The sequence below is a fragment of the Rattus norvegicus genome, chromosome X (genome assembly GCF_021556685.1).
Source record: "Rattus norvegicus strain SHRSP/BbbUtx chromosome X, alternate assembly SHRSP_T2T, whole genome shotgun sequence".
In the NCBI taxonomy this organism is placed as follows: domain Eukaryota; kingdom Metazoa; phylum Chordata; class Mammalia; order Rodentia; family Muridae; genus Rattus; species Rattus norvegicus.
Window position 1 is genome coordinate 86982539 of NC_141554.1, and position 24013 is coordinate 87006551.

Below are 24013 nucleotides of genomic sequence, written 5' to 3' on the forward strand. Positions count from 1 at the left end.
TCAAGTAGAGGGATGAAGTTGCCATCCCATAGTCAAAAATTCTGATCCAAAATTGTTTCTGTCTAAAAGAACTGCAGGGACCAAAATGGAGAAGAAACTGAGGGAAAGGCAGTCCAGTGACCAGCCCAATTTGGGATCCATCTCAAGGGGAGGCTTCAACACTATTACTGATGCTATGGTGTGCTTACAAACAGGAGTCTAGCATGGCTGTCCTCTGAGAGGCCCAAAAAGCAGCTGATTGCAACAGATGCAAATATACCCAACCATTGGACTCAAGTTGGAGACCTCGGTGGTTGAATTAGGGAAAGGCTTGAAGAAGCTGAAGAGGAGGGTGAACCAGCAGTCTCAACTAACCTGGACCCCTGAGGTCTTTCAAACATGGAACTAGCAACCAGGAAACATATATGAGCTAATTTGAAGCCCCTGACACATATATAGCAGAGGACTCCTGGGTGGGGTCTGGCCTCAGTGGGAGAAGATGTGCCTAACCCTTGAGAGACTTGCCCCAAGGAGTGGGGAGGCCTGGCAGCAGGGGTAGGACATGCTTGTGGAGTCGCAGGGTCTTGGGGGGAGAAATGGGATGGGAGGGGCAACCAGGACGGGGAACAATAGCTGGACTGTAATTAATTAATTTGTATATGTATATGTGTGTATGTATATATGTATATGTACATATCCTAGCATTCTTTATACAGACTTGAATGAGTGTTAATTGCACATTAGTAACTGCAAAACAAAGCATCTATCTGAAAAAGCTAAATAATGCATGATTCTGATTATATGATGTTCAAAAAAGAAAATCTATGTAGACAGAATAAAGTTTAGTAGTTCCCAGAGGTTAAGTAGAATAGAAAACTTAAGAGAAAAACACAGTGCATTTTGATGTATTGAAATCATTCTGTATGATACTAAAAGCATAGATCCAAGATATTATGGACTTTTAGTAATTAGGGAGGTATAATTCAAAATTTGACTTCTAGTATAAATTAATTGATGATTAATAATTTATAAGTAGTGGTATGCTTGTTGATAATAATATGCTACAGTAATTGAGGCTACTAATAAAACGCTTAGTTGTACATGGATAGTGGTGATACTGCTTATCTATTCAACAAACCTAAAGACACAAATAGTCTTAATATTTTCAATTGAGATAGAATTGGATTACTATCCCCCATGCATTTGTGTTTATATATGTGTGTGTATGAGAACAATGAGAACATAAATACAATCTGCTTAGTGTTTTTTTGTTGTTAGTGTATATATGGTTTCATGGATGACTATTCTGCATTTGACAACCAATAAGGCGGTTCGCCTCTGGGAGAATCGAAAATTCTTTAATAATGTTAGATTTGATCTTTTAAAAATTGTTGTGCTGTGTTGTACTGGGTTAGAGAGACCATTCCAGAGAAAGTCATCCATGTGAGGTGATGCTATGGTGAGTTATATCTGTGGAGAAAAACAAATAGCACTGTAGAGTTAGAGTGAAGAATACATGAAACATTAGAAGTAGAAAGTCAATGACCAAATTCAAGGAAGTTGTGCATTATTCTAGTGTAGAAATTAATCACAGAAAGTTTACAAATTGGAGTGAGGGGACAACTGAAATGGCTTAAGAAGAACAGCCAAAGATATTGGGAATTGTTATTGAAGGGAATGCTGTCTGATATCACTTTAGAAATGAAAAGATTAGAAATGTCAAATTTAGATGGATGATTGGAGTATAACTGAAGTTTGTACCCTTCATGATTAGAAAGAGGTGATGCATGCATTTATGTAAGAACACTAGAGGTTGCTAAAATACTATGGTACAGCAGAAAAGATGCTGATAATAGCTTGTGGTTAGCAGGAATAAATAGACACATTCTGATGATTATTTTTTAAACTCAGATTTATCTTCATCACCATGTTATTAAAAATCCATATACATATCTGGTATGTGAATTAAATAAACTACAATGCTATCATGTTTTATACTGTTGATAGGTTTAATTTAATGTTTCCAGCTTTAGCAAAAGGTTGACTGAAGTGATTCAATATTTGCATGTGCTTTGCATGTGTACCTGATGTCAGGGTCACTTTTAAACTGGCCTGCAGTGTAAATATTAGTTTAGAGTCTGAGGACTTATAGCTGATTGGCAATTAGGTAGTGCAGATCAGGATCTAAAAGTATGACTCTTAAGTCCTTCGTGGTTATTTGAAATATTTGGTGAATTGTATTTTAATACTATCAATGGACTGTTAAATTCTGTTTGTACTTTGCATTTAGTTTGCATATCAATTGGATTTTAAGTAAGCATATTTCTTGATATGAACAGATGGTTTCTGGGTGATATTGAATATCATTTGAAAATGAGAAAAGATCATTACACAATTAAGGGAAGTAGAAATTGAACTAAAACTTAGTAAAGATTTTGAGAGTAAAGGAAGACATTGATAACTTTTAACACTCTGTTTAATTTTGACTAAAATATTGTCAATATAAACAAGAATCAAGTTTTAAAATTATTTTGAATTTGTGAAGATTATCATTTAATGTTATCAATGTTTATTATATGGAATATTAGGTAAATATTTTTAGGGTAAAGGCTAATCATAATATTTATCATATGCTATTCTCCCATCATATGATACACATGATTAGTAAGATAGATAAATACATGAAAATGCAAATAATTTTGTATGACTGACAAGAAATTTCTACTTTGAGAGTTTCCACATATATAGGAGATCATGTGGTCTTTATATGTTTAGTTTATTTCACTTAGAACACTACTCTTCAGAATTACAAATATTTGAGAAGATGAATAGTATGTGTTTGTTGGCCACATTCAATACATCATTATACTGTCACATTTTACCCATGATTATGCAAATATGTTTATATATCAATTCATAATTAAATGCTTAAAAAGGAATTTCAGGAGCAATAACTTCTAATAGATTGTTGTAGATTACATACAAATGTATTAGAAAACTTGTTAATTGAAATTAAGGCTTTTTTTTGTTATTCCCTTGAGAAAAAAACTAAATGCAGTAGAGTGGAGCAGGTCATTTGAAGTGAATGTTGTTAGTCTTTGCTGGTGATAAGAATACCAAGAGAAAGCTTTGATAGCAAGTACATTGATGTCATAAATTGTTTCTAAAATGTACTTAAGTGTTGAATGCTATACTATGGGTAGGGACCTTTAATATATCTTATTCAACACATAGTCATAAAGAGTACAAACATTCCCTTTCTTGGCTTTGATGTATTATTTAAATGTCTAGGCTTCTTTTAGCCCTTGGACAACTCTTATGACTACATTTCATAGCTGTCTACCATCAATACACTAGGGACAGGTGTATTTATTATCTAGAAAGTTTTTTAAATTGCAGTGGTCACTTAAGTGTTGCAATAGCCTACAGCCAGGACTTGTGTTTTATTATCTTATGCTTTCATTGTACTCCTAAACAGTTTTAAATTAACCATCACAACTGAATTCAGAAGGCACACCTCAAATACACTCCTTCCTTCAGTCGCTATGTTGGATTTCATTTTAAATTTTTATGTCAAACATAAACATTCACAGAGTGGGATACAAGTGTTACCTATATCATATGTTTGAGTGATAGTATTACTTCTATTAATGTTTTGATAAAATAGAGATCAGTATCTGCTGAAAATACTCCTGAAATACTGTTATTTTAGATAAGATCAATATGAGTGCTGTCCATAATATTTCCATAGCCCATTGTAAATTGCAATGAGTAGGTAATGCTTTTAGAACATGTGATAAAAAATCATTAATTTTGAGCACTGTCCAAAATACTGTAGAAGAAAAATTCAAAATACATTTTAAAATGCTGATGTTCACATGATTAGACTAAATTTAGCTCGTATCTCTTCAAAGATACTTCTAAATTCTGACAACTTAATAAGTAGTAAGCAAAGTAGACAGTTATTTTAGTTTTAACCATTTTACCTAATGGCATGTCTGTGACTATCACGAGTAGAATGCATAACTTTAGAATTATTCCTTAAGATAACTAAAACTCTTGAAAAGTATTTCAACTTGCACAAAAAGCTTTGAATTCCTGGTAATATAAACAACATTGGTATTTGCTATTATAATGGAAAGCAAGTTAGTACCGTAGCATGACAGTTATTTTTATTAAGAAAGATATAAAATTGCAGTTATAAGCATTCCTTTTATTGGCATATTTTCTTTAATAACTTGAAACTTAGACAATTTGTATTCTACTTGACTAACTCACCTATTTAAGTCTGTTAAAGAAAGTGACATACCAGAAACTATGTTAATATTAAAAGCGACTATTGATATTATTGGTAGCCCAAAATGTTACTATTGTGTAGTAAAACTTTTTAAATGCTAATAATAATGAACAAAGATGTTTTAGAAAATCTTCCTAGTGCCATTATGTAAATATTTTCATGTGTACTGTCTCTTTTAGGTCTGGATCTCCCATTTATGATGATGCCTCATCCCCTACTTCCAGTCAGCTTACCTCCTGCATCAGTTGCCATGGCAATGAATCAGATGAATCATCTCAATACTATTGCCAACATGGCTGCTGCAGCCCAGATTCACAGTCCACTCTCCAGAGCTGGTGCCTCTGTTATAAAGGTAGGAATCACATTTTGAAGAAGACAAGGGTATTAATCGCGTACAAACTATGATAAATATCAGCAGTACTACTAATTTTCAGTAGTAACACATAGATCACTGACTCTATTTTTATGCAGTGTTTTTAAGTCTGGTTTCTGACTAGGCCTGCTAGGTTTTGTTGTTGTTCAGGTTTGTTGTCTTTCTTTTGCCACCAATTTCTCTTTTACTCATATCTTGTGTCTTGAAATCAAGTGCACTGTATATAGGATGTAAAGCCAAACTAATCACAGGGAGGACTGTTATATAAAACACATTCCTGTGTGGGATGAGGTGATGTAACATTCTGCATCTTTTTGAAGTTTAAGTGAAAATTGTAAGATATTCTTTAATGAACAGTATTTATACTCAGTTTTGGTCCAATTTCTAGTTTGCTACCCATTGATTAAATGCCCTGAAATAAGATATGTCCCTCTCTTGAATGTATTTATTCAATTTTAAAATGAAAATCACAGTAACTTTCTATTCTACTTGACTAACTACAGATAATATGAACAAAATATTTGTTAAAACCAATAGAGAGGAACTAGGGAAATGGGTCAGTTTTTGAAGCACTATCACCCAACCATGAAGACCTGAGTTCAGGTTGCCAACACTCTGTAAAAAGCTGGCCATTGCCATGCAGTTCTGTAACCCTAGCATTGACAAGGTAGATACAGCTTGATCTGAAGTGCATGACATCCAAACATTCTAGCCTGTCAGCAAGCACCAGGTTCTGTGAGAGACTGTCTCAAAAGGAAAAGAAATAGTGAAAAACAATTGACAAACTCTGAGATACATAGGCATATATACACATATGCAGATATAGGTACATGCTCATGTACAAATGCTTACACAATTCTGCAAACTATAAAGACACACAGACATATGCACATGTGCGCATCCACACACACACAAACACACACACATACACACACATACATACACATACACACACACACACGCACACACACATGCACACATACAATCCAGCAAATATTAAGAAAATACTTATGATGCTTAGTCAAAAAGTCATAAATGTATATCATATTTTTCAAAACTTTATGATAATTAGGTGATTAAAAGGAATTATATGTTACAATTATTTCTGTTTCCTGTTATTTGACACATTCCTTGCTCTTATGTTTCAAATTCCAAATTACCTCATTTACCAAGAGGTATTTTCTTTTGTATTTTGAATAGGTGATATGAGTTTATACAGTGGTAGGAGAAGGAGCATCGTTCAAATCCATTAATCATTTCCATCATTTTCTTCTTTGCTTCATTTTTTGAAGAAATATTATATATATGACGATAAGAGAAAGCAATAAGCTATACCCTCTTTCAAGAACTTAGAACATAAATGATGCAATTGAGTTCTCAATTAACTTGTGTTATGAAGACAAACTAATGAATAATATATTTGAGTCACAAAATATTAGGGGAATTCAGAGGAGAGATAGATGAGATCAAGCTAGAAGACATTTTCTGGTATCAGGAAATGCATTAGAATTGATAGACTTTAACTGGAAAAGTGATTGTTTTTATACAGTCTCATATATTTCAGTGGTCACAAAGAAATGTCATACTTGTTTGAATATTTTCACACAGATTTAACTAAGACTTATAGTCGCTTTTATGAACAAATTGTCCAAAGACATTACTTAAAACATGGAATAGGCTGCAGAACTTAGAGTTCTTGTAATTCTTGCAAAGGTGTAGAGGACTTGGGTTGAGGTCACAAGACCCACATTCTGGTTCATACCATGCTTGTGAATATGCCTTTAATCCCAGCATTCAGGAGGCAGAGGGAGGTAGATCTCTGAGTTCAAGGTCACATTTCTTCATTTACATTCATAGAATAACTCTTGCTAAAAGATGAACAAAACATATTTAAATAAATATTGCCCATTGTTTTACAGAATGTCTGAATTAAACTCATTATTTTTTCAAAACTTTACATATCATAAATTTTAGTATTTTTATACAGAAATAAATTTTTATCGGAAATGTTCTAAGTATGAAATGTTACTTCATTCTGACAAACTTGCTTCATATTAGGAAATATCTCAGTGTCTTGTTTCATACAAACCTCCTGTTTATTGACTAATAGAATCTATCTTTTAAAATGTATTTTTCTTTCATATATTACACCTGGACCATAGTTTCCCACCTTCCTCTTCTTCCAGGCCCCTTCCTCCCACTGCCTCTCTTCTCTCCCAGATCTGTTTCTCAGTTTTCCTTCAGAAAAGGGCAGCTCTGTAAGGGCTATCAACCAAACATGATATAACCAGTGGCCATAAGATTAGGTACATTCCCTCATATTAAGGCTGGACAAGCAATCCACTTGAAAGAAAAAATTCCCCAAAGCAGGCAAAATATTCAGAGACAGCCCCTGCTCCCACTAGTAGGAGTCCCACAAGAACACTATATAACCAAGCTATATAACCATAACATATATGCAAAGGCCCTAGTACAAACCCATCCATATAGGCTCCTGACTGCTGGTTTAGTCTCTGTAAGCTACTATGAGACCCGATTAGCTTATTCTGTGACCTCTGTTCTTGTCATGTCCTTAAGCCCTCTGACTACTACAATCCTTCTTTCCCTTCTTTCTCAGAATCAATTAAAATCAGATAAATATCAAAACTTGTTACAAAATAAGGGAGTAGTTCAAGTTACAAAAATGCAGTATGCTTAATTTGACTAAAATTCCTAAATATTTGCTAAAGTACATGTACTCATTCACAGTTTGTTCCCAACTCTACTTACAATCTTACTAGAAATTTTTCTCTATTTGTCTCTAATTATCAAATTTCTTAAATGAATATGTATATGCGTCGAACAAAATTAATGAGAAAGGAAGCTAAGAATTTGATGGTAATGAGGGAATATAAGAGGACTGGGGAGGATGGAAGGGATGGGAGCAATAATGTGGTACTTTAAAATCTCAAAAAGAGATCATTGAAAGTTATGGTATGCCAACGACTAGGGCTGAGTGCATCTTTCCAGAATATTTGTATTGGTTTCATATTTGTATATTGTATGCTTATATTTTTAAAAAGCTTATAGATTTAGATGAACACACCATTTGGTGTTTTTATATGAATGTCTTACAAGCTTAGTCACACTATGTTGAATATTATATACAAAACAGGTAACTCAGATTACTATTGGTGATTTACAGGTACAGTTTTCTAGCTTGCTTATTTGAGCCATTAGCCAACACGGTGCCTAGAAATCAGCTTTCAACATTGTTATCACCATCACCACCACCTAAAGCAGTAGCAGCAGCAGAACAACAAAAACAACAGCAACAAACCAAAAACCAATTCTACTGCGATATGTATCGTGACTTAAGTCAATTTCTGTAACACACAAATATTCTCACTAAGATTGATTCCATGTCCCTAAAAGTAAAATAACTAAATTACAAAATCACAAAATTTAGCATTGACTCTGGAGAAGTAGGCGTCAATAGAATATATTTGTATTAAAGCCTTCCAAATAATAAGAAAGCTTTTGCAAACTAACAACTATATGTCAAATTACTGAATGTTCATTAAGCTAAACAAACACAAATTTTCTTTTTTTTTCCTCCATCTTTATTAACTTGGGTATTTTTATTTACATTTCAATTGTTATTCCCTTTCCTGGTTTCCAGACCAACATCCCCCTAACCCCTACCCCTCCCCTTCTATATGGCTGTTCCCCTCCCCATCCTCCCCCCCAATACCACCCTCCCCACAACAATCAAGTTCATTGGGGGTTCAGTCTTAGCAGGACCAAGGGCTTCCCCTTCCACTGGTGCTCTTACTAGGATATTCATTGCTACCTATGAGGTTGGAGCTCAGGGTCAGTCCATGTATAGTCTTTGGGTAGTGGCTTAGTCCCTGGAAACGCTGGTTGGTTGGCATTGTTGTTCATATGGGGTCTCAAGCCCCTTCAAGCTCTTTCAGTCCTTTCTCTGATTCCTTCAAGGGGGTCCCGTTTTCAGTTCAGTGGTTTGCTGCTGGCATTCGCCTATGTATTTGCTGTATTCTGGCTGTGTCTCTCAGGAGAGATTTACATCCGGTTCCTGTCAGCCTGCACTTCTTTGCTTCATCCATCTTGTCTAATTGGGTGGCTGTATATGTATGGGCCACATGTGGGGCGTTCTCTGAATGGGTGTTCCTTCAGCCTCTGTTCTAAACTTTGCCTCCCTATTCCCTGCCAAGGGTATTCTTGTTCCCCTTTTAAAGAAGGAGTGAAGCATTTGCATTTTGTTCCTCCTTCTTGAGTTTCATGTGTTCTGTGCATCTAGGGTAATTCGAGCATTTGGGCTAGTATCCGCTTATCAATGAGTGCATACCATGTGTGTTTTTCTGTGATTGGGTTACCTCACTCAGCAAGATATTTTCCAGTTCCATCCTATGAATTTCATAAAGTCATTATTTTTGATAGCTGAGTAGTATTCCATTCCTCTGTTGAAGGGCAGCTGGGTTCTTTCCAGCTTCTGGCTGTTATAAATGAGGCTGCTATGAACACAGTGGAGCATATTGGGGCATCTTTTGGGTATATGTCCAAGAGAGGTATAGTTGGATTCTCAGGTAGTTCAATGTCCAATTTTCTGAGGAACCTCCATTCTGATTTGCAGAATGGCTGTACCAGTCTGCAATCCCACCAACAATGGAGAAGTGCTCCTATTTCTCCACACCCTCACCAGCATCTGCTGTCACCAGAGTTTTTGATCTTAGCCATTCTGACTGGTGTGAGGTGGAATCTCAGGGTTGTTTTGATTTGCATTTCCCTTATAACTAAATATGTTGAACATTTCTTTAGGCAAAAACAAATTTGCTAATCTGTTTACTTATCCACTTGTATTCCATGTATTAGGAAAATATAACAAACTAAAAGTTCGGGAAATCTTCAAAAAAGTAATAAGCAGTTTGATTATCAAGTTAATTTATACCTATATCTTTAATACAGAATGACCTCAAGATTGAAGATAGCTGGACAGAATTAGATTTCAAACGTTTTTTTATCAAATTATATGAATATTTCTTCTACAATGTTAAAATGTTTTCCTCCCCACCAAAATGGAAAATCATAGATTTTTTTGAGGTCTTTGACATATGAGAAAAATACATTTATTGTCTTTGATAGATTACTTCAGTTACATGGACAAATTATTATTATCATTATTCAATTTATATCTCACTCTGCCCCTACCTATCACCTTCTCTCACAATTCTTTCCCAGTTCTCCTCCACTTCTCCTTTTATCAGTTGTGTCCCCCCAGGTTATTCTCCCTAAATTGGCACTTTAAATCCCTGAGAGGCTAAGCACTTCCTCTCTGAGGCCAGACAAGGCACCCGAGCTAGAAGAATATATCTCAGAGTGAGACAAGAGCTTTGGAATAGGCCTGATCTAGTTGTTGGGGACTCACATGAAGACCGTGCTGCACATCTGCTACATATGTGCTCAAAGGCCTAGGTCCAGCCCATGTATGTTCTCTGGGTGGTAATTCAGACCCTTAAAGCCCCAAGGTTCCAGTTTAGTTGATTCTATTGGTCTTTCTGTGGAATTCCTATCTCCCTTTGAGCCCACAATCCTATTCTTCTTTAAGAGTCCCCAAGTTCCATCCATTGTTTGGCTGCAGGTGTTGTACTAACTATTTTTAAATCAATTTTAGATACATAGAGTAATCCTACTGCAACTAAGATGCTTGAAATAGTAGGTACTTTCTACATGTTCTTATTTCAATTTTAATCAATTTAGCCAGATGAAAAGCTAGTAACATTTCAACTATTCAACAACATGTTATTTGTGGCTAATATATTAGCCAATGAAAATAAGTAGGAATTCTATCATTGCAGTAACTTTTATTGGCTTATACTGCATTTCACAGTGTAGTGGAAAAGTCCCAAACCATCAGTTTTCCTTAAGAAATAATGTTTATTTAAATATCGACCTGAGAATCCTAATGAGATTGTCCGGTGAGAGAATATTTTCTGTCAAGCATCATAACCTAAGTCCAGTGCTTAGAATCTGCATATAGTAAAGAGAACCAAATCTCTGAACTTTGATTCTGTTTCTGTCTCTGTCTCTGTCTCTCTCTCTCTCTCTCTGCCTCTAACACACACACACACACACACACACACACACACACACACACACACACTAAGCGAATAAATACATGGTTAAAAATGAAGTACATATCTATCTATGTATTCCAATTAGTCATGGGGTTGTTAAGAAAAAGGAGTCATTGCTATGTATTACTATTATTATTGTGTCTGTCAATTTGCATATAGTGTGAACATTAATGATTCAGAAAAATTTTATTATGTACAAATGAGTGCATTTTTCCATGTGTTACACTGCTTGAGAATCTGTGAACCAATGTCTACTTGTTACATATAGGGCTCCTATGTCCCAGCAAAGAAGTGCTTCCTTACAAGTCTAATTTATTGAACCAGTAAGTTTATTGGAGTTACTTAAAAGAGTACTGGTAGGGTTACTTATGTAACTCAGCATGGTTGAAGAATTCAATCCTGGTTTCCTGCATGCTTTGCAGGAAGTTCAGTTGACTGGAGAGTCTTCCTTTCCTTGTAATTTCATTACTTATGCAACCTTAGGGAGGGGACTTATCAAGCTTATATGTTTCAAGAGCTTCCTGAGCATTGTAGGTTTTTACTTCCTGAGTGTTTTTATAAGCCTCTATCCTCCTTCTAAGTGGAATATTTCAATTTGGGAAAAATAACCACAGGACACCCTTCTCCTTTGTCTGGATCTTAAATTCTTCCTTCCCTTCCTTTTGTAGTGTTTATGAGACTTAGGTGGGGTAATGTAGATGTCTGGTTATTTTCTTCCATCAGGCCATCATATCACAGCAACAGTCATTTTTTTCCTTAGGAGTATAACAAATGCGGGTCTCTGCAATGTACCACAACCCAATGAAGAAAGTAATTTCTCCCTATAACTGACTGAAGCTGACAGCAATAGTAGATTTGGACAGAAATGCCAATGTCTAGAAGAAATTTTGACAGATATATAACCTGCATTTAATAGCAGGTATGTCTGCACTGGGATCTAAGACTACTATACTCACAACCCTTTGTTCTACCTTACAGTAGTACTAGATTAGTTTTGTGCTTTGTGATGGGGACTATGAGTCTAATTGGAAAGGTTTTGTCTAAATTATGAATATCCTGCCATTTTTATACCAAGAGGCATTTCTTGTCTGGCATTTTAACAGTGTATGACCTGGAGTTTTCATATGGACTATTCACAATAGTTCTACAACAATACCATGGAAGAAATAAAACTTGTATTTGAAAGGTAGCCAGCAGTGAGGAAACTTGGTATACCTATGTCCTATATCGAAAGATGCTTCATTTTTAGCAGTAGACATTTATACTCTAATACAGCTATGGGTCCAACAACAGTGACAATTTCCTCAACTCTTTCCTTGGAGAACAGTTTTATTTTTTTAAATTTGTCTTTTAAGTGTTTTAGAATTTCTTTCAGATACAGTGTGTGTCACATCCATCTTCCATTCCTCTAACTCTTTCAAGACTCACTCAACCATGTCCTTTTCCAAATTCATGCCCTCTTTTTTTTTAGTACATTGTGTAGTTTGTTTATTTTAATATTTGTCTAACATTTATTACATAAGTATTACTATTCTTTTAGTTCACTGTGGTACATTTTTCTTTCTACCACCGTGACATTTAGAAATATACATATTCATATCTAGTGATTTTAATCTTAAGAAATTCCATTCCTAACAGGAAAATTATTTGATAATACATCCAGCTATATGAATATTTATTTAGATAAGTGGTTCTCAACCTGTGGGCCATAACCTTTTTGGGAATCCTGTCACAGAGGACATATATCAGATATCCTACATATCAGATATTTACATTATGATTTGTACCAGTAGAAAAATTATACTTATGAAGTAACAACAAAAATAATTTTCTGGTTGGAGTCACCACAACTTGAGGTGTGTTAATTTAACATACCATTTCTCTTCCACCAAACTAAAACTGACAAACGAATTGGCTTCTGTTCCAAGCAAATTATAACTTTCCTAATGTGTGTTTTGTGTGTGTGTGTGTGTGTGTGTGTGTGTGTGTGTGTGTGTGTATTTTTTTAATTAACTTGAGTATTTCTTATATACATTTCAAGTGTTATTCCCTTTCCCGGTTTCCGGGCAAACATCCCCTTCCCCCCTCCCCTTCCTCATTGGTGTTCCCCTCCCCACCCTCCCCCCATTGCCGCCCTCCCCCCAAAAGTCTAGTTGACTGGGGGTTCAGTCTTAGCAGGACCCAGGGCTTCCCCTTCCACTGGTGCTCTTACTAGGATATTCATTGCTACCTATGAGGTCAGAGTCCAGGGTCAGTCCATGTATAGTCTTTAGGTAGTGGCTTAGTCCCTGGAAGTTCTGGTTGCTTGGCATTGTTGTACATATGGGGTCTCGAGCCCCTTCAAGCTCTTCCAGTTCTTTCTCTGATTCCTTCAACGGGGGTCCTATTCTCAGTTCAGTGGTTTGCTGCTGGCATTCACCTCTGTATTTGCTGTATTCTGGCTGTGTCTCTCAGGAGCGATCTACATCCGGCTCCTGTCGGTTTGCACTTCTTTGCTTCATCCATCTTGTCTAATTGGGTGGCTGTATATGTATGGGCCACATGTGGGGCAGGCTCTGAATGGGTGTTCCTTCAGTCTCTGTTTTAATCTTTGCCTCTCTCTTCCCTGCCAAGGGTATTCTTGTTCCCCTTTTAAAGAAGGAGTGAAGCATTCACATTTTGATCATCCGTCTTGAGTTTCATTTGTTCTAGGCATCTAGGGTAATTCAAGCATTTTGGCTAATAGCCACTTATCAATGAGTGCATACCATGTATGTCTTTCTGTGATTGGGTTAGCTCACTCAGGATGATATTTTCCAGTTCCAACTATTTGCCTACGAATTTCATAAAGTCTTTGTTTTTGATAGCTGAGTAATATTCCATTGTGTAGATGTACCACATTTTCTGTATCCATTCCTCTGTTGAAGGGCATCTGGATTCTTTCCAGCTTCTGGCTATTATAAATAAGGCTGCGATGAACATAGTGGAGCACGTGTCTTTTTTATATGTTGGGGCATCTTTTGGGTATATGCCCAAGAGAGGTATAGCTGGATCCTTAGGCAGTTCAATGTCCAATTTTCTGAGGAACCTCCCGACTGATTTCCAGAATGGTTGTACCAGTCTGCAACAACACCAACAATGGAGGAGTGTTCCTCTTTCTCCGCATCCTCGCCAGCATCTGCTGTCACCTGAGTTTTTGATCTTAGCCATTCTCACTGGTGTGAGGTGAAATCTCAGGGTTGTTTTGATTTGCATTTCTCTTATGACTAAAGATGTTGAACATTTCTGGTAAAAAGTCTGGTGTGATTCTGATAGGTCTGCCTTTATATGTTACTTGACCTTTTTCCCTTACTGCTTTTAATAATCTTTCTTTATTTTGTGCGTTTGGTGTTTTGACTATTATGTGACGGGAGGTGTTTCTTTTCTGGTCCAATCTATTTGGAGTTCTGTCGGCTTCTTGTATGCCTATGGGTATCTCTTTTTTTTAGATTAGGGAAGTTTTCTTCTATGATTTTGTTGAGATATTTACTGCTCCTTTGAGCTGGGAGTCTTCACTCTCTTCTATACCTATTATCCTTAGGTTTGATCTTCTCATTGAGTCCTGGATTTCCTGTATGTTTTGGACCAGTAGCTTTTTCAGCTTCACATTATCTTTGACAGTTGAGTCAATGATTTCTATGGAATCTTCTGCTACTGAGATTCTCTCTTCCATCTCTTGTATTCTGTTGGTGAAGCTTGTATATACAGCTCCTTGTCTCTTCTTTTGGTTTTCTATATCCAGGGTTGTTTCCATGTGTTCTTTCTTGAATGCTTCTATTTCCATTTTTAATTCCTTCAACTGTTTGATTGTGTTTTCCTGGAATTCTTTCAGGGATTTTTGTGTCTCCTCTCTATGGGCTTCTACTTGTTTATTTATGTTTTCCTGGAATTCTTTCAGGGATTTTTGTGTCTCCTCTCTATGGGCTTCTACTTGTTTATTTATGTTTTCCTGGAATTCTTTCAGGCATTTTTGCGATTCCTCTCTGTAGGCTTCTACTTGTTTATTAATGTTTTCCTGTGTTTCTCTAAGGGAGTTCTTCATGTCTTTTTTGAAGTCCTCCAGCATCATGATCAAATATGATTTTGAAACTAGATCTTGCTTTTCTGGTGTGTTTGGATATTCCATGTTTGTTTTGATGGGAGAATTGGGCTCCGATGGTGCCATGTAGTCTTGGTTTCTGTTGCTTGGGTTCCTGCGCTTGCCTCTCGCCATCAGATTATCTCTAGTGTTACTTTGTTCTGCTATTTCTGACAGTGGCTAGACTGTCCTATAAGCCTGTGTGTCAGGAGTGCTGTAGACCTGTTTTCCTGTTTTCTTTCAGCCTGTTATGGGGACAGAGTGTTCTGCTTTCGGGCGTGTAGTTTTTCCTCTCTACAGGTCTTCAGCTGTTCCTGTGGGCCTGTGTCTTGAGTTCACCAGGCAGGTCACTTGCAGCAGAAAAGTTGGTCTTACCTGTGGTCCCGAGGCTCATGTTCGCTCGCGGGGTGCTGCCCAAGAGCTCTCCCTGGCGGCAGCAACCAGGAAGATTTGCGCCGCCGTTTCCGGGAGCTTCAGTGCACCAGGGTTCCAGATGGCATTTGGTGTTTTCCTCTGGCGTCCGAGATGTGTGCAGAGTGCAGTCTCTTCTGGTTTCCCAGGCGTGTCTATGCCCTCTTTTGTTAAAAAAAAATAAATCTATGGAGTCAGATTAGGTCTTTGTACATTTGAATGAGAATAGGATCATCCACTAGAGCATAAGCAACTTAGCGGAGACCACATCACTGATGAAAATTGACTCTTCTTCCCTCAGCAGCCATTAGCTCCCAATATCTAGTCATTGGGGCTTCAAGATACTTTCCTGTGTCTAAGATGACATTTTGATAGGCTCTGTCTTCTGAAGACAAATACAGCTGCTTTGTGCCCATAAAGCATTAGCCCTGTCAGGTCCAGAAGACACTGTTATTCAGCAATCTTCTCCAACTTCTGATCCTTTCAGTCTTTTTGCCCCATCTTCCACGATGATTCCTGAGTTTTGGAAAATACTGTTTGTAAATGTAAGTCCTTTTTTTGGGCTGAGCACTCCAAAGGCACATATTTTCTGTACTTTGACCAGTTGTGACTAATTAACCAGCCTCTACTGCAGGAAATTTCCCTGCTGAGGAGCAGGGGTTGTACTACTTTATGAACGCAAGGATAAATGTTTAGAAAAAAATCTGGTACTGTTATCCATTGAGCAAACTAGAGTTATTCTTAAGGTTTCATTCCTCATTTAGTCTAACTCCTCTGTGGATTTTCAAAATATATAATTTTAAATACTTCAGCTTCTTATAATGTACTGCCAGATGCTTTTTCAAATCTCTTACATATTCAAAGTTTTACTTTCCATGTAATGAAGCTTTACATAGGAGGTATGGACAAGACTTAATATGTGTAACCACCATCCAACCCAAACAAATTCTAGTTGATACCAAGGGTCTGCAACTAAGGAGATACTAGATAAACATATCAACATGGTCAGCATGAAAAGATTCTATAAATTTTATGAAATTGTTCATTAAAATACAGTATTAGGCATGGCAGAATAAATGGCAGGTCTTACTCAGCTCTATATGATCTGTAGTTATTTTTCATGAGCAATCCAGTTTCCTTATCCTGGGGTGCTACCTGGGGTCTCTTTCATATGCCTACGTCCAATCATGATGCTCAGTGGGAACTGCTCAAGCTGCTTGGCTTGGCACAGGGCCTAGAGGCAATGAGCTAATTCTCTTGCCTGTTGTGGCTGTCAGTCTTGAGAAATCGTGGGTCTGACAGTGGCTCAAACTGGATCCTCTCCCTTAAACACAATGTCTAAGAGTTTCATATGCTGAACGAACAATTCCAGTATAGCTTTCTAAAGAAAAGAAGGGAACATTTTTTTCTGTATGCATATAACTTATGTGGGACAAATTAATTCTTTGAAAATTTGCATGGTTCTATCATTTAACCCATTGTAAACTGCTATGTAGATATAAATTCTTACTTAAGTTTAATAGCACAGAGGTTTTCTTTCTGTAATCATTTTCCTAATTCTAGCTCAACTAAAGTCATAACATAGTTATTTCCAACAGACCCAGAAAAACCCTCTTGTTTTGCTTTCTATTTTGCTTTCTTGTTCAAATTGCCTAGCACACTATGAAGCCAAATTACACATAAATCTAAGTCACACAGATTTACCAAATGGTTTACCAGATTTACCAAATCACCTCACGGTCCAGAGAATCCTGTTCAATTAACTTCTTTCTTTTTAAACTTTAATTGATTCTTGTTGAGTTTCACACCATGCAGCACAGTCCTGGTCATTTCCCCATCCCTTCGTACCCAGCCCTTAGCTTACAACAATTCCCTTCCCCAATAAAACTCATAAACAAACAAACAACAAAAATGCAAAGCATAGACAATATCTCATTGTGGAAGCTATAGTATATCACAGTGCATCCCTTTGTCTGCATATCTTCACTTTGAAATATTCATTTCAGTGAGTCCTGAGTTTGGTGTGACATCTCTGGCTTCTGTTAGAGCATCAATTTTGGACGCTCATTTGGACTTGTCCAGGCTATCCTGTTATTGTCCCGTGTTGCAGAGATCCTGCAGGTTTGGAACATGAGGACTGGTCCTTTTCCTAGTTCCAACAATTTTCATATGATACAAATTTTAGGATTGCTAAATTCAGAGCCCTGGATCTGGACTGGGGTGGTAGCTGAGGTGGTCAGCTTGCCTGCCTTTCATCATCTTTACCACCAGGATCAGCTCTCCAGCACTGTTATTAACTAGGCCACCCAATGCTGCCATTGACTGGAGTCAGGGTCAGCTCCCCTGCTCTCCTACCTTCAGGGCCTGCTCACCTTGATTGTGCTGCTAAGTGAAGGTTCAGGGCCCACTTTCCCCAGTGTTGTAGCCTGTGAGGTGCTGGGACCTTACACCTTCGAGACTGGCTTTCTAGTGCCTTTGCCATCAAGGCCAGCTCCACTATATTGTCCAGATTTTGCGCAGGGTCCTCTTCCAAGAGTGCTACAGCAAGTGGGAGGAACAGGGCTATCTCTTCTGCTCTCATTAATCCAGAGTCAGCATTCCTGATTACTGCAGGTAGCAATAGTGGTAGAGAGAGGCCTCACCCTGGCACTCATATCACCCCATGTCAGACAAGTGTGGGTGGCCAGCTCTCCCATGCATTTGCCTTCTAGGCCAGCTCAGCTGAGCCCTCCCCACCGGGACCAACTCTACTGGGATGTTCAGGCAAGTTTCAGGGCCTATCTTCTTGTGCGCTGCAGCTTGGTGAGGGACAGGGCCAACTCACCAACTCTTATCACTCCACGGCTAGTTCTTCCAGACTGCCACAGGTGGAGTGGGTGAGGGGGAAGGGTATCATCCTCATACCCATGTCACCTCCTAGAAGATCAGTGGTGGGGTCAGCTCTCCTTTAGTGTGTCCTCAGGGCTGACTAACTGACTTCCCCTTGCACTGAATCAAAACTACTGTGCTGCCCAGGCAAGCTGCAGGGCCCACTCTCCCAACTGCTGCGTGCTGGAGCTGGAGCTGGAGCTAGGCAGGGCCTGTTACCCTGCTTTCATGACCCCGGGCCAACTCTCCCAACTGCTGCAGGTCTTAAGGAGCAAGGTTCATGGGTGTGTATGTGTGTGTGTGGGGGGGTGGTGGTGGTGGTGGTGGTAGTGGTGGTGGTGGTGGTGGTGGTGGTGGTGGTGGTGGTAAGGCCAGTTATGCACAGTTGCTGAATATAAAAGTGGTCCCTGGCAGCAGCCCTAACCAAGGATAGCCCCATGTTCTCTTAAAAAACAGAGCCATGGGCATAGTCATTAACCACTGATGATGCATAGCCATGTGCTCTGACATGGGCCTCAGTGGCAGCTTGGGATGGGACTCCACCATGACCGCAGGTGACAGGGGTGGCCACTTACAGCATGCTATTTCTCTCCACCCTGAAGTCTCCAGTTCCAGCTCTCTTCATGAAGCTCAAGCTGTTCCACTTCTCTTTCCAGTCTTGCTTTAGGAACTTCAGGGATTTTGTTTTCTTTCTGTGTCTTATAAGCTTCTATACTCCAGGATGGACTGTTCTATCTAGGGGAAAGAGCTACCTAAAAACTTGAAAAAATATGAAGGAGATATAGGAAATAAAATGATTTGCATATTTTAATGCCATTTGTGAGTTTAGTCATTATACTTTGCTAGCAAAATAAGACACAAGTGTGAATAGATTTCTTAGAAAATTGTATGGCACTATTTGTGTAGATGTGAATCCTGCTATCACCCCTTGTCATCATGTTACTTGAGTCAAGTAAGTTAATCTCCTTGTGACTTAGTTTGCCTCATCTCCCAATGAAATGAGTATGATAATTGTTCCCATTTCTGAGCATTAACATAATGCTACATGATATAAAATATGTAAATACACTTAAATAAATGCTTGGTGTATAAAGCTTTGTATACATTAGGTAATGCCAATTTATTATGTTTATAAACCATGATCCATATAGTAATAGCTATGACCAATATGATCTATAACTAGACTGTGGCAGAACTTTCCTTTAAATATGTTCTTATGAGAGATCACTTATCAATAAGTGGGTATAGGTTGCTTACTCTACGCTAGTTTTCATGAATGGGTCTCTCTCTCTCTTGCTTGCTCGCTCACTCGTTCTTGCTCTCGCTCTCGCTCTCTCTCATGCACACGCATTGGTGAATGCTTGTGCTTTCATTAAAAAAATAAAGTGGTTTTTATTTAGGTGATAACTAGACAAGGGTACACAACATTTAATTCTTTTTTAATTGTGTGTGGGTGTCTGTGTGTGTGTGTGTGTGTGTGTGTGTGTGTGTGTGTGTACCTATGTGTATCTGTGAATGTGTGGGTATATGCGCAGGTGTGTACAGACAGCAAAGGCTATCGATATCTCTGAAATTGGAGTTACAGGCAGTGAATTCATTCTGACTTATAAGCTAGTATCCAAACTTGAGTCCTCTGAAAAAAAATTATATGCCGCTCTTAACTGTTAAGCCATCTCTCCAGTCCATGAGTACACATACCAATATAAAAGTTGATCACCACCTTCCCATGAGAGACTACTGGCAATATCTTCAGTTACATAATTACTGGAAAGTTGACATTTCTCCCATAAATAATCACCTTGTCTAGACAAGAGACTAATTCAAATTTATGGGTCACATATACATACACCCAAAAGGCATAAAAATAGGAAAGATATAAAGGTTTTCAGTGAGTGAGGAAGGGTGATAAGAAAGAGAATGTGGGTTAAAACTACTAAAATTCATTACATAAATGTATGAAGTGTCAAACAAAAAAGGAACAAAAACATTTATGTGAGTTCTAATTTACCTTAATTAATTATTGAATGTTTTCATTTGGGCTATTTAGGCTTTACCTTGCATATTAAGCATCTACATGCCACACAGCAAACATTGGCCTCCATACTATGAATTATTAGGAACTCAAAAATATTTGCATTAAGGTTAAGAGTTTAATGTTTATTACATTGGAGAACAGGTTTCAATATAAACAATTAGCAATACAACTTTAACTTCAAAAGTGAAAAAGATAATACTTTCGAATGATGTTTGCTTTACCTCTTCAAGTTATTCTGTCAGAATCTACTATGGCAATGTTGCTATGCCGAGCACATAGTAGATTTTAGTTCTGGCTTAGATCCTTTTAGTGTCAGCTCAGCTATTAGCATTTGTAGCTAATAAGTAATATAACCATAACATGAATTGGAAATAGCATTATGATCATTAGCCTGGCAAGTGTTACATATTGTTATATGTGGCAAGAGCCTGAAAGGAAAAAAAAAAACAGGACTGGTATATAAGTATATTTCATGTTGAGACTCTGATGTGTTGTGTATTATTTTCTGCATTTTCAGAAGCTCTGAAATGCCTTTGCACCATAGTCACCATAGTTTTCTCCGATAAATCTAAGGAATTTAAGTCGCAAACAGTTATCTGGCTGTTTACCAATATCATCTGCTTAGCTATGTTTCTTGTTTGGCTGAGCAGCTGGCAATTAATGAATTGATAGGAAATGGTCACAAGGCAGTGGCATTAGCATGTGAACATCTGGTATTAAAATTAGTAAACACAGGGTTTTTGGTGATTATTCGAATTTACTGAAAATCACTATTTAAATCTTACTCTAAGTGTTCTATAACAAAACAAAGCTATCACTATCTTTTAGGACATAAATGGGAAATACACTGGATCCAAATGAAGGGTTCTTTGTCTTTGTTTATTTGTTTGGGTGAATGGCAGAGTTCCAAGTCCACAACATAATTTAGAAGCTGTCCATTTTCCACTGAATATGCATTCTGCCACTTGAGTCCATTTACATGCTATGAACAGATATTACAGCTGATTCCCTTAATCTGTCACCCTTTTCCAGGATAAGTTGATCACACCGGAGAGGTGAGAGGGCCCTTTATCTAAACATCACATAGGCTACACATTTAGAGTATGCATAATATTTTCCATTTTTCATGATTGTACATTCCAGCTGCATCCCAAATCTGGCATCATCTCTATTGTGCCATATTATATTGTCTTTTCCAATTTAGCATTTATATTATCACTCCCAAACTGGCAAATGAAAGCCCCTAGTATCTAATGTATTCTTCCTTGGTAGTAAATTACCTAGCCACCTGTGGAAGTAAAGTGGTAAGAGTTATTGTCTCATAAACTATTGTATATATATACATATATATGGATATTTACATATATAAGTCCAATTATAGAATATGAAAATTCACAACTACCATAGTACACTTTTTCCACAATAGATTCCTAACCTATTTCCTTCTAAGTTTGTGGGAAAAAATGATGTAATCAATTATGTACCTTAAATAAAATACTAAATTTGTTATTGTGAAACACATACTGAATGTTAGATTTGTAAAAATTCATAAAGAACACTGCTTTTATTACTTCAAGATATCAGTTGTCTAGAGATCAAATTCTGCCCTAGAACTAGTGGTAGTCTAAGTTAACAGCAGCAATGAATAAGCTTTTTATATCCCCCTCCTCCTTTTTTTATTTTTTTATTTTTATTTATTTATTTATTTAACTTGAGTATTTCTTAGTTACATTTCAAGTGTTATTCCCTTTCCCGGTTTCTGGGCCAACATCCCCCTAATCCCTCCCCCTCCCCTTCTTTATGGGTGTTCCCCTCCCCATCCTCCCCCCCTTGCCACCCTCCCACCAACAATCACGTTCAATCTTAGCAAGACCCAGGGCTTCCCCTTACACTGATGATCTTACTAGGATATTCAATGCTACCTATGAGGTCAGAGTCCAGGGTCAGTCCATGTATAGTCTTTAGGTAGTGGCTTAGTCCCTGGAAGTTCTGGTTACTTGGCATTGTTGTTCATGTGGGGTCTCGAGCCCCTTCAAGCTCTTCCAGTTCTTACTCTGATTCCTTCAACAGGGGTCCTGTTCTCAGTTCAGTGGTTTGCTGCTGGCATTCACCTCTGTATTAGTTGTATTCTTGCTGTGTCTCTCAGGAGAGATCTACATGCGGTTCCTGTCTGCCTCCACTTCTTTGCTTCATCCACCTTGTCTAATTGGGTGGCTGTATATGTATGGGCCACATGTGGAGCAAGCTCTGAATGGGTGTTCCTTCTATGTCTGTTTTAATCTTTGTCTCTCTATTCCCTGCCAAGGGTATTCTTGTTCCCCTTTTAAAGAAGGAGTGAGGCATTCACATTTTGATCATCCTTCTTGACTTTCATTTGTTCTAGGCATCTAGGGTAATTCAAGCATTTTGGCTAATAGCCACTTATCAATGAGTGCATACCATGTGTGTTTCTGTGATTGGGTTACCTCACTCAGGATGATATTTTCCAGTTCCAACCATTTGCCTACGAATTTCATAAAGTCTTTGTTTTTGATAGCTGAGTAATATTCCATTGTGTAGATGTACCACATTTTCCGTATCCATTCCTCTGTTGAAGGGCATCTGTGTTCTTTCCAGCTTCTGGCTATTATAAATAAGGCTGCGATGAACATAGTGGAGCACGTGTCTTTTTTATATGTTGGGGCATCTTTTGGGTATATGCCCAAGAGAGGTATTGCTGGATCCTCAGGCACCTCAATGTCCACTTTTCTGAGGAAACTCCAGACTGATTTCCAGAATGGTTGTACCAGTTTGCAATCCCACCAACAGTGGAGAAGTTTTCCTCTTTCTCCACATCCTTGCCAGCATTTGCTGTTCCCTGAGTTTTTGATCTTAGCCATTCTCACTGGTGTGAGGTGAAATCTCAGGGTTGTTTTAATTTACATTTCCCTTATGACTAAAGATGTTGAACATTTCTTTAGGTGTTTCCCAGCCATTCGGCATTCCACAGCTGTGAATTCTTTGTTTAGCTCTGAACCCCATTTTTTAATAGGGTTATTTGTCTCCCTGAGGTCTAACTTCTTGAGTTCTTTGTATATTTTGGATATAAGGCCTCTATCTGTTGTAGGATTGGTAAAGACCTTTTCCCAATCTGTTGGTTGCCGATTTGTCCTAACCACAGTGTCCTTTGCCTTACAGAAGCTTTGCAGTTTTATGAGATTCCATTTGTCCATTCTTGATCTTAGAGCATAAGCCATTGGTGTTGTGTTCAGGAAATTTTTTCCAGTGCCCATGTGTTCGAGATGCTGCCCTCGTTTTTCTTCAATTACTTTAAGTGTATCTGGTTTGATGTGGAGGTCCTTGATCCACTTGGACTTAAGCTTTGTAGAGGGTGATAAGCATGGATTGATCTGCATTCTTCTACATGTTGACCTCCAGTTGAACCAGGACCATTTGCTAAAAATGCTATCTTTTTTCCCTTGGATGGTTTTGGCTCCTTTGTCAAAAATCAAGTGCCTATAGGTATGTGGGTTCATTTCTGGGTCTTCAATTCTGTTCCATTGGTCTATCTGTCTGTCTCTGTACCAATACCATGCAGTTTTTATCACTATTGTTCTGTAATACTGCTTGAGTTCAGGGATAGTGATTCCTCCTGAAGTCCTTTTATTGTTTAGGATAGTTTTAGCTATCCTGGGTTTTTTGTTATTCCAGATGAATTTGGAAATTGTTCTGTCTAACTCTTTGAAGAATTGGATTGGTATTTTGATGGGGAGTGCACTGAATCTGTAGATCGCTTTTGGTAAAATGGCCATGTTTACTATATTAATCCTGCCAATCCATG

General features: G+C 37.7%; 1 protein-coding gene across 50 annotated transcripts in view; it reads left to right on the forward strand.

Moving 5' to 3' along the window:
* Dach2 (dachshund family transcription factor 2) overlaps positions 1–24013 on the forward strand; it is a 563517-nt gene that overhangs the window by 431401 nt on the left and 108103 nt on the right. For all 50 annotated transcript variants that reach the window (XM_087599387.1, XM_087599389.1, XM_087599396.1 and 47 more), the window contains 1 exon segment: positions 4456–4628. In XM_087599387.1, coding sequence (XP_087455513.1) covers positions 4456–4628 — 173 coding nt within the window.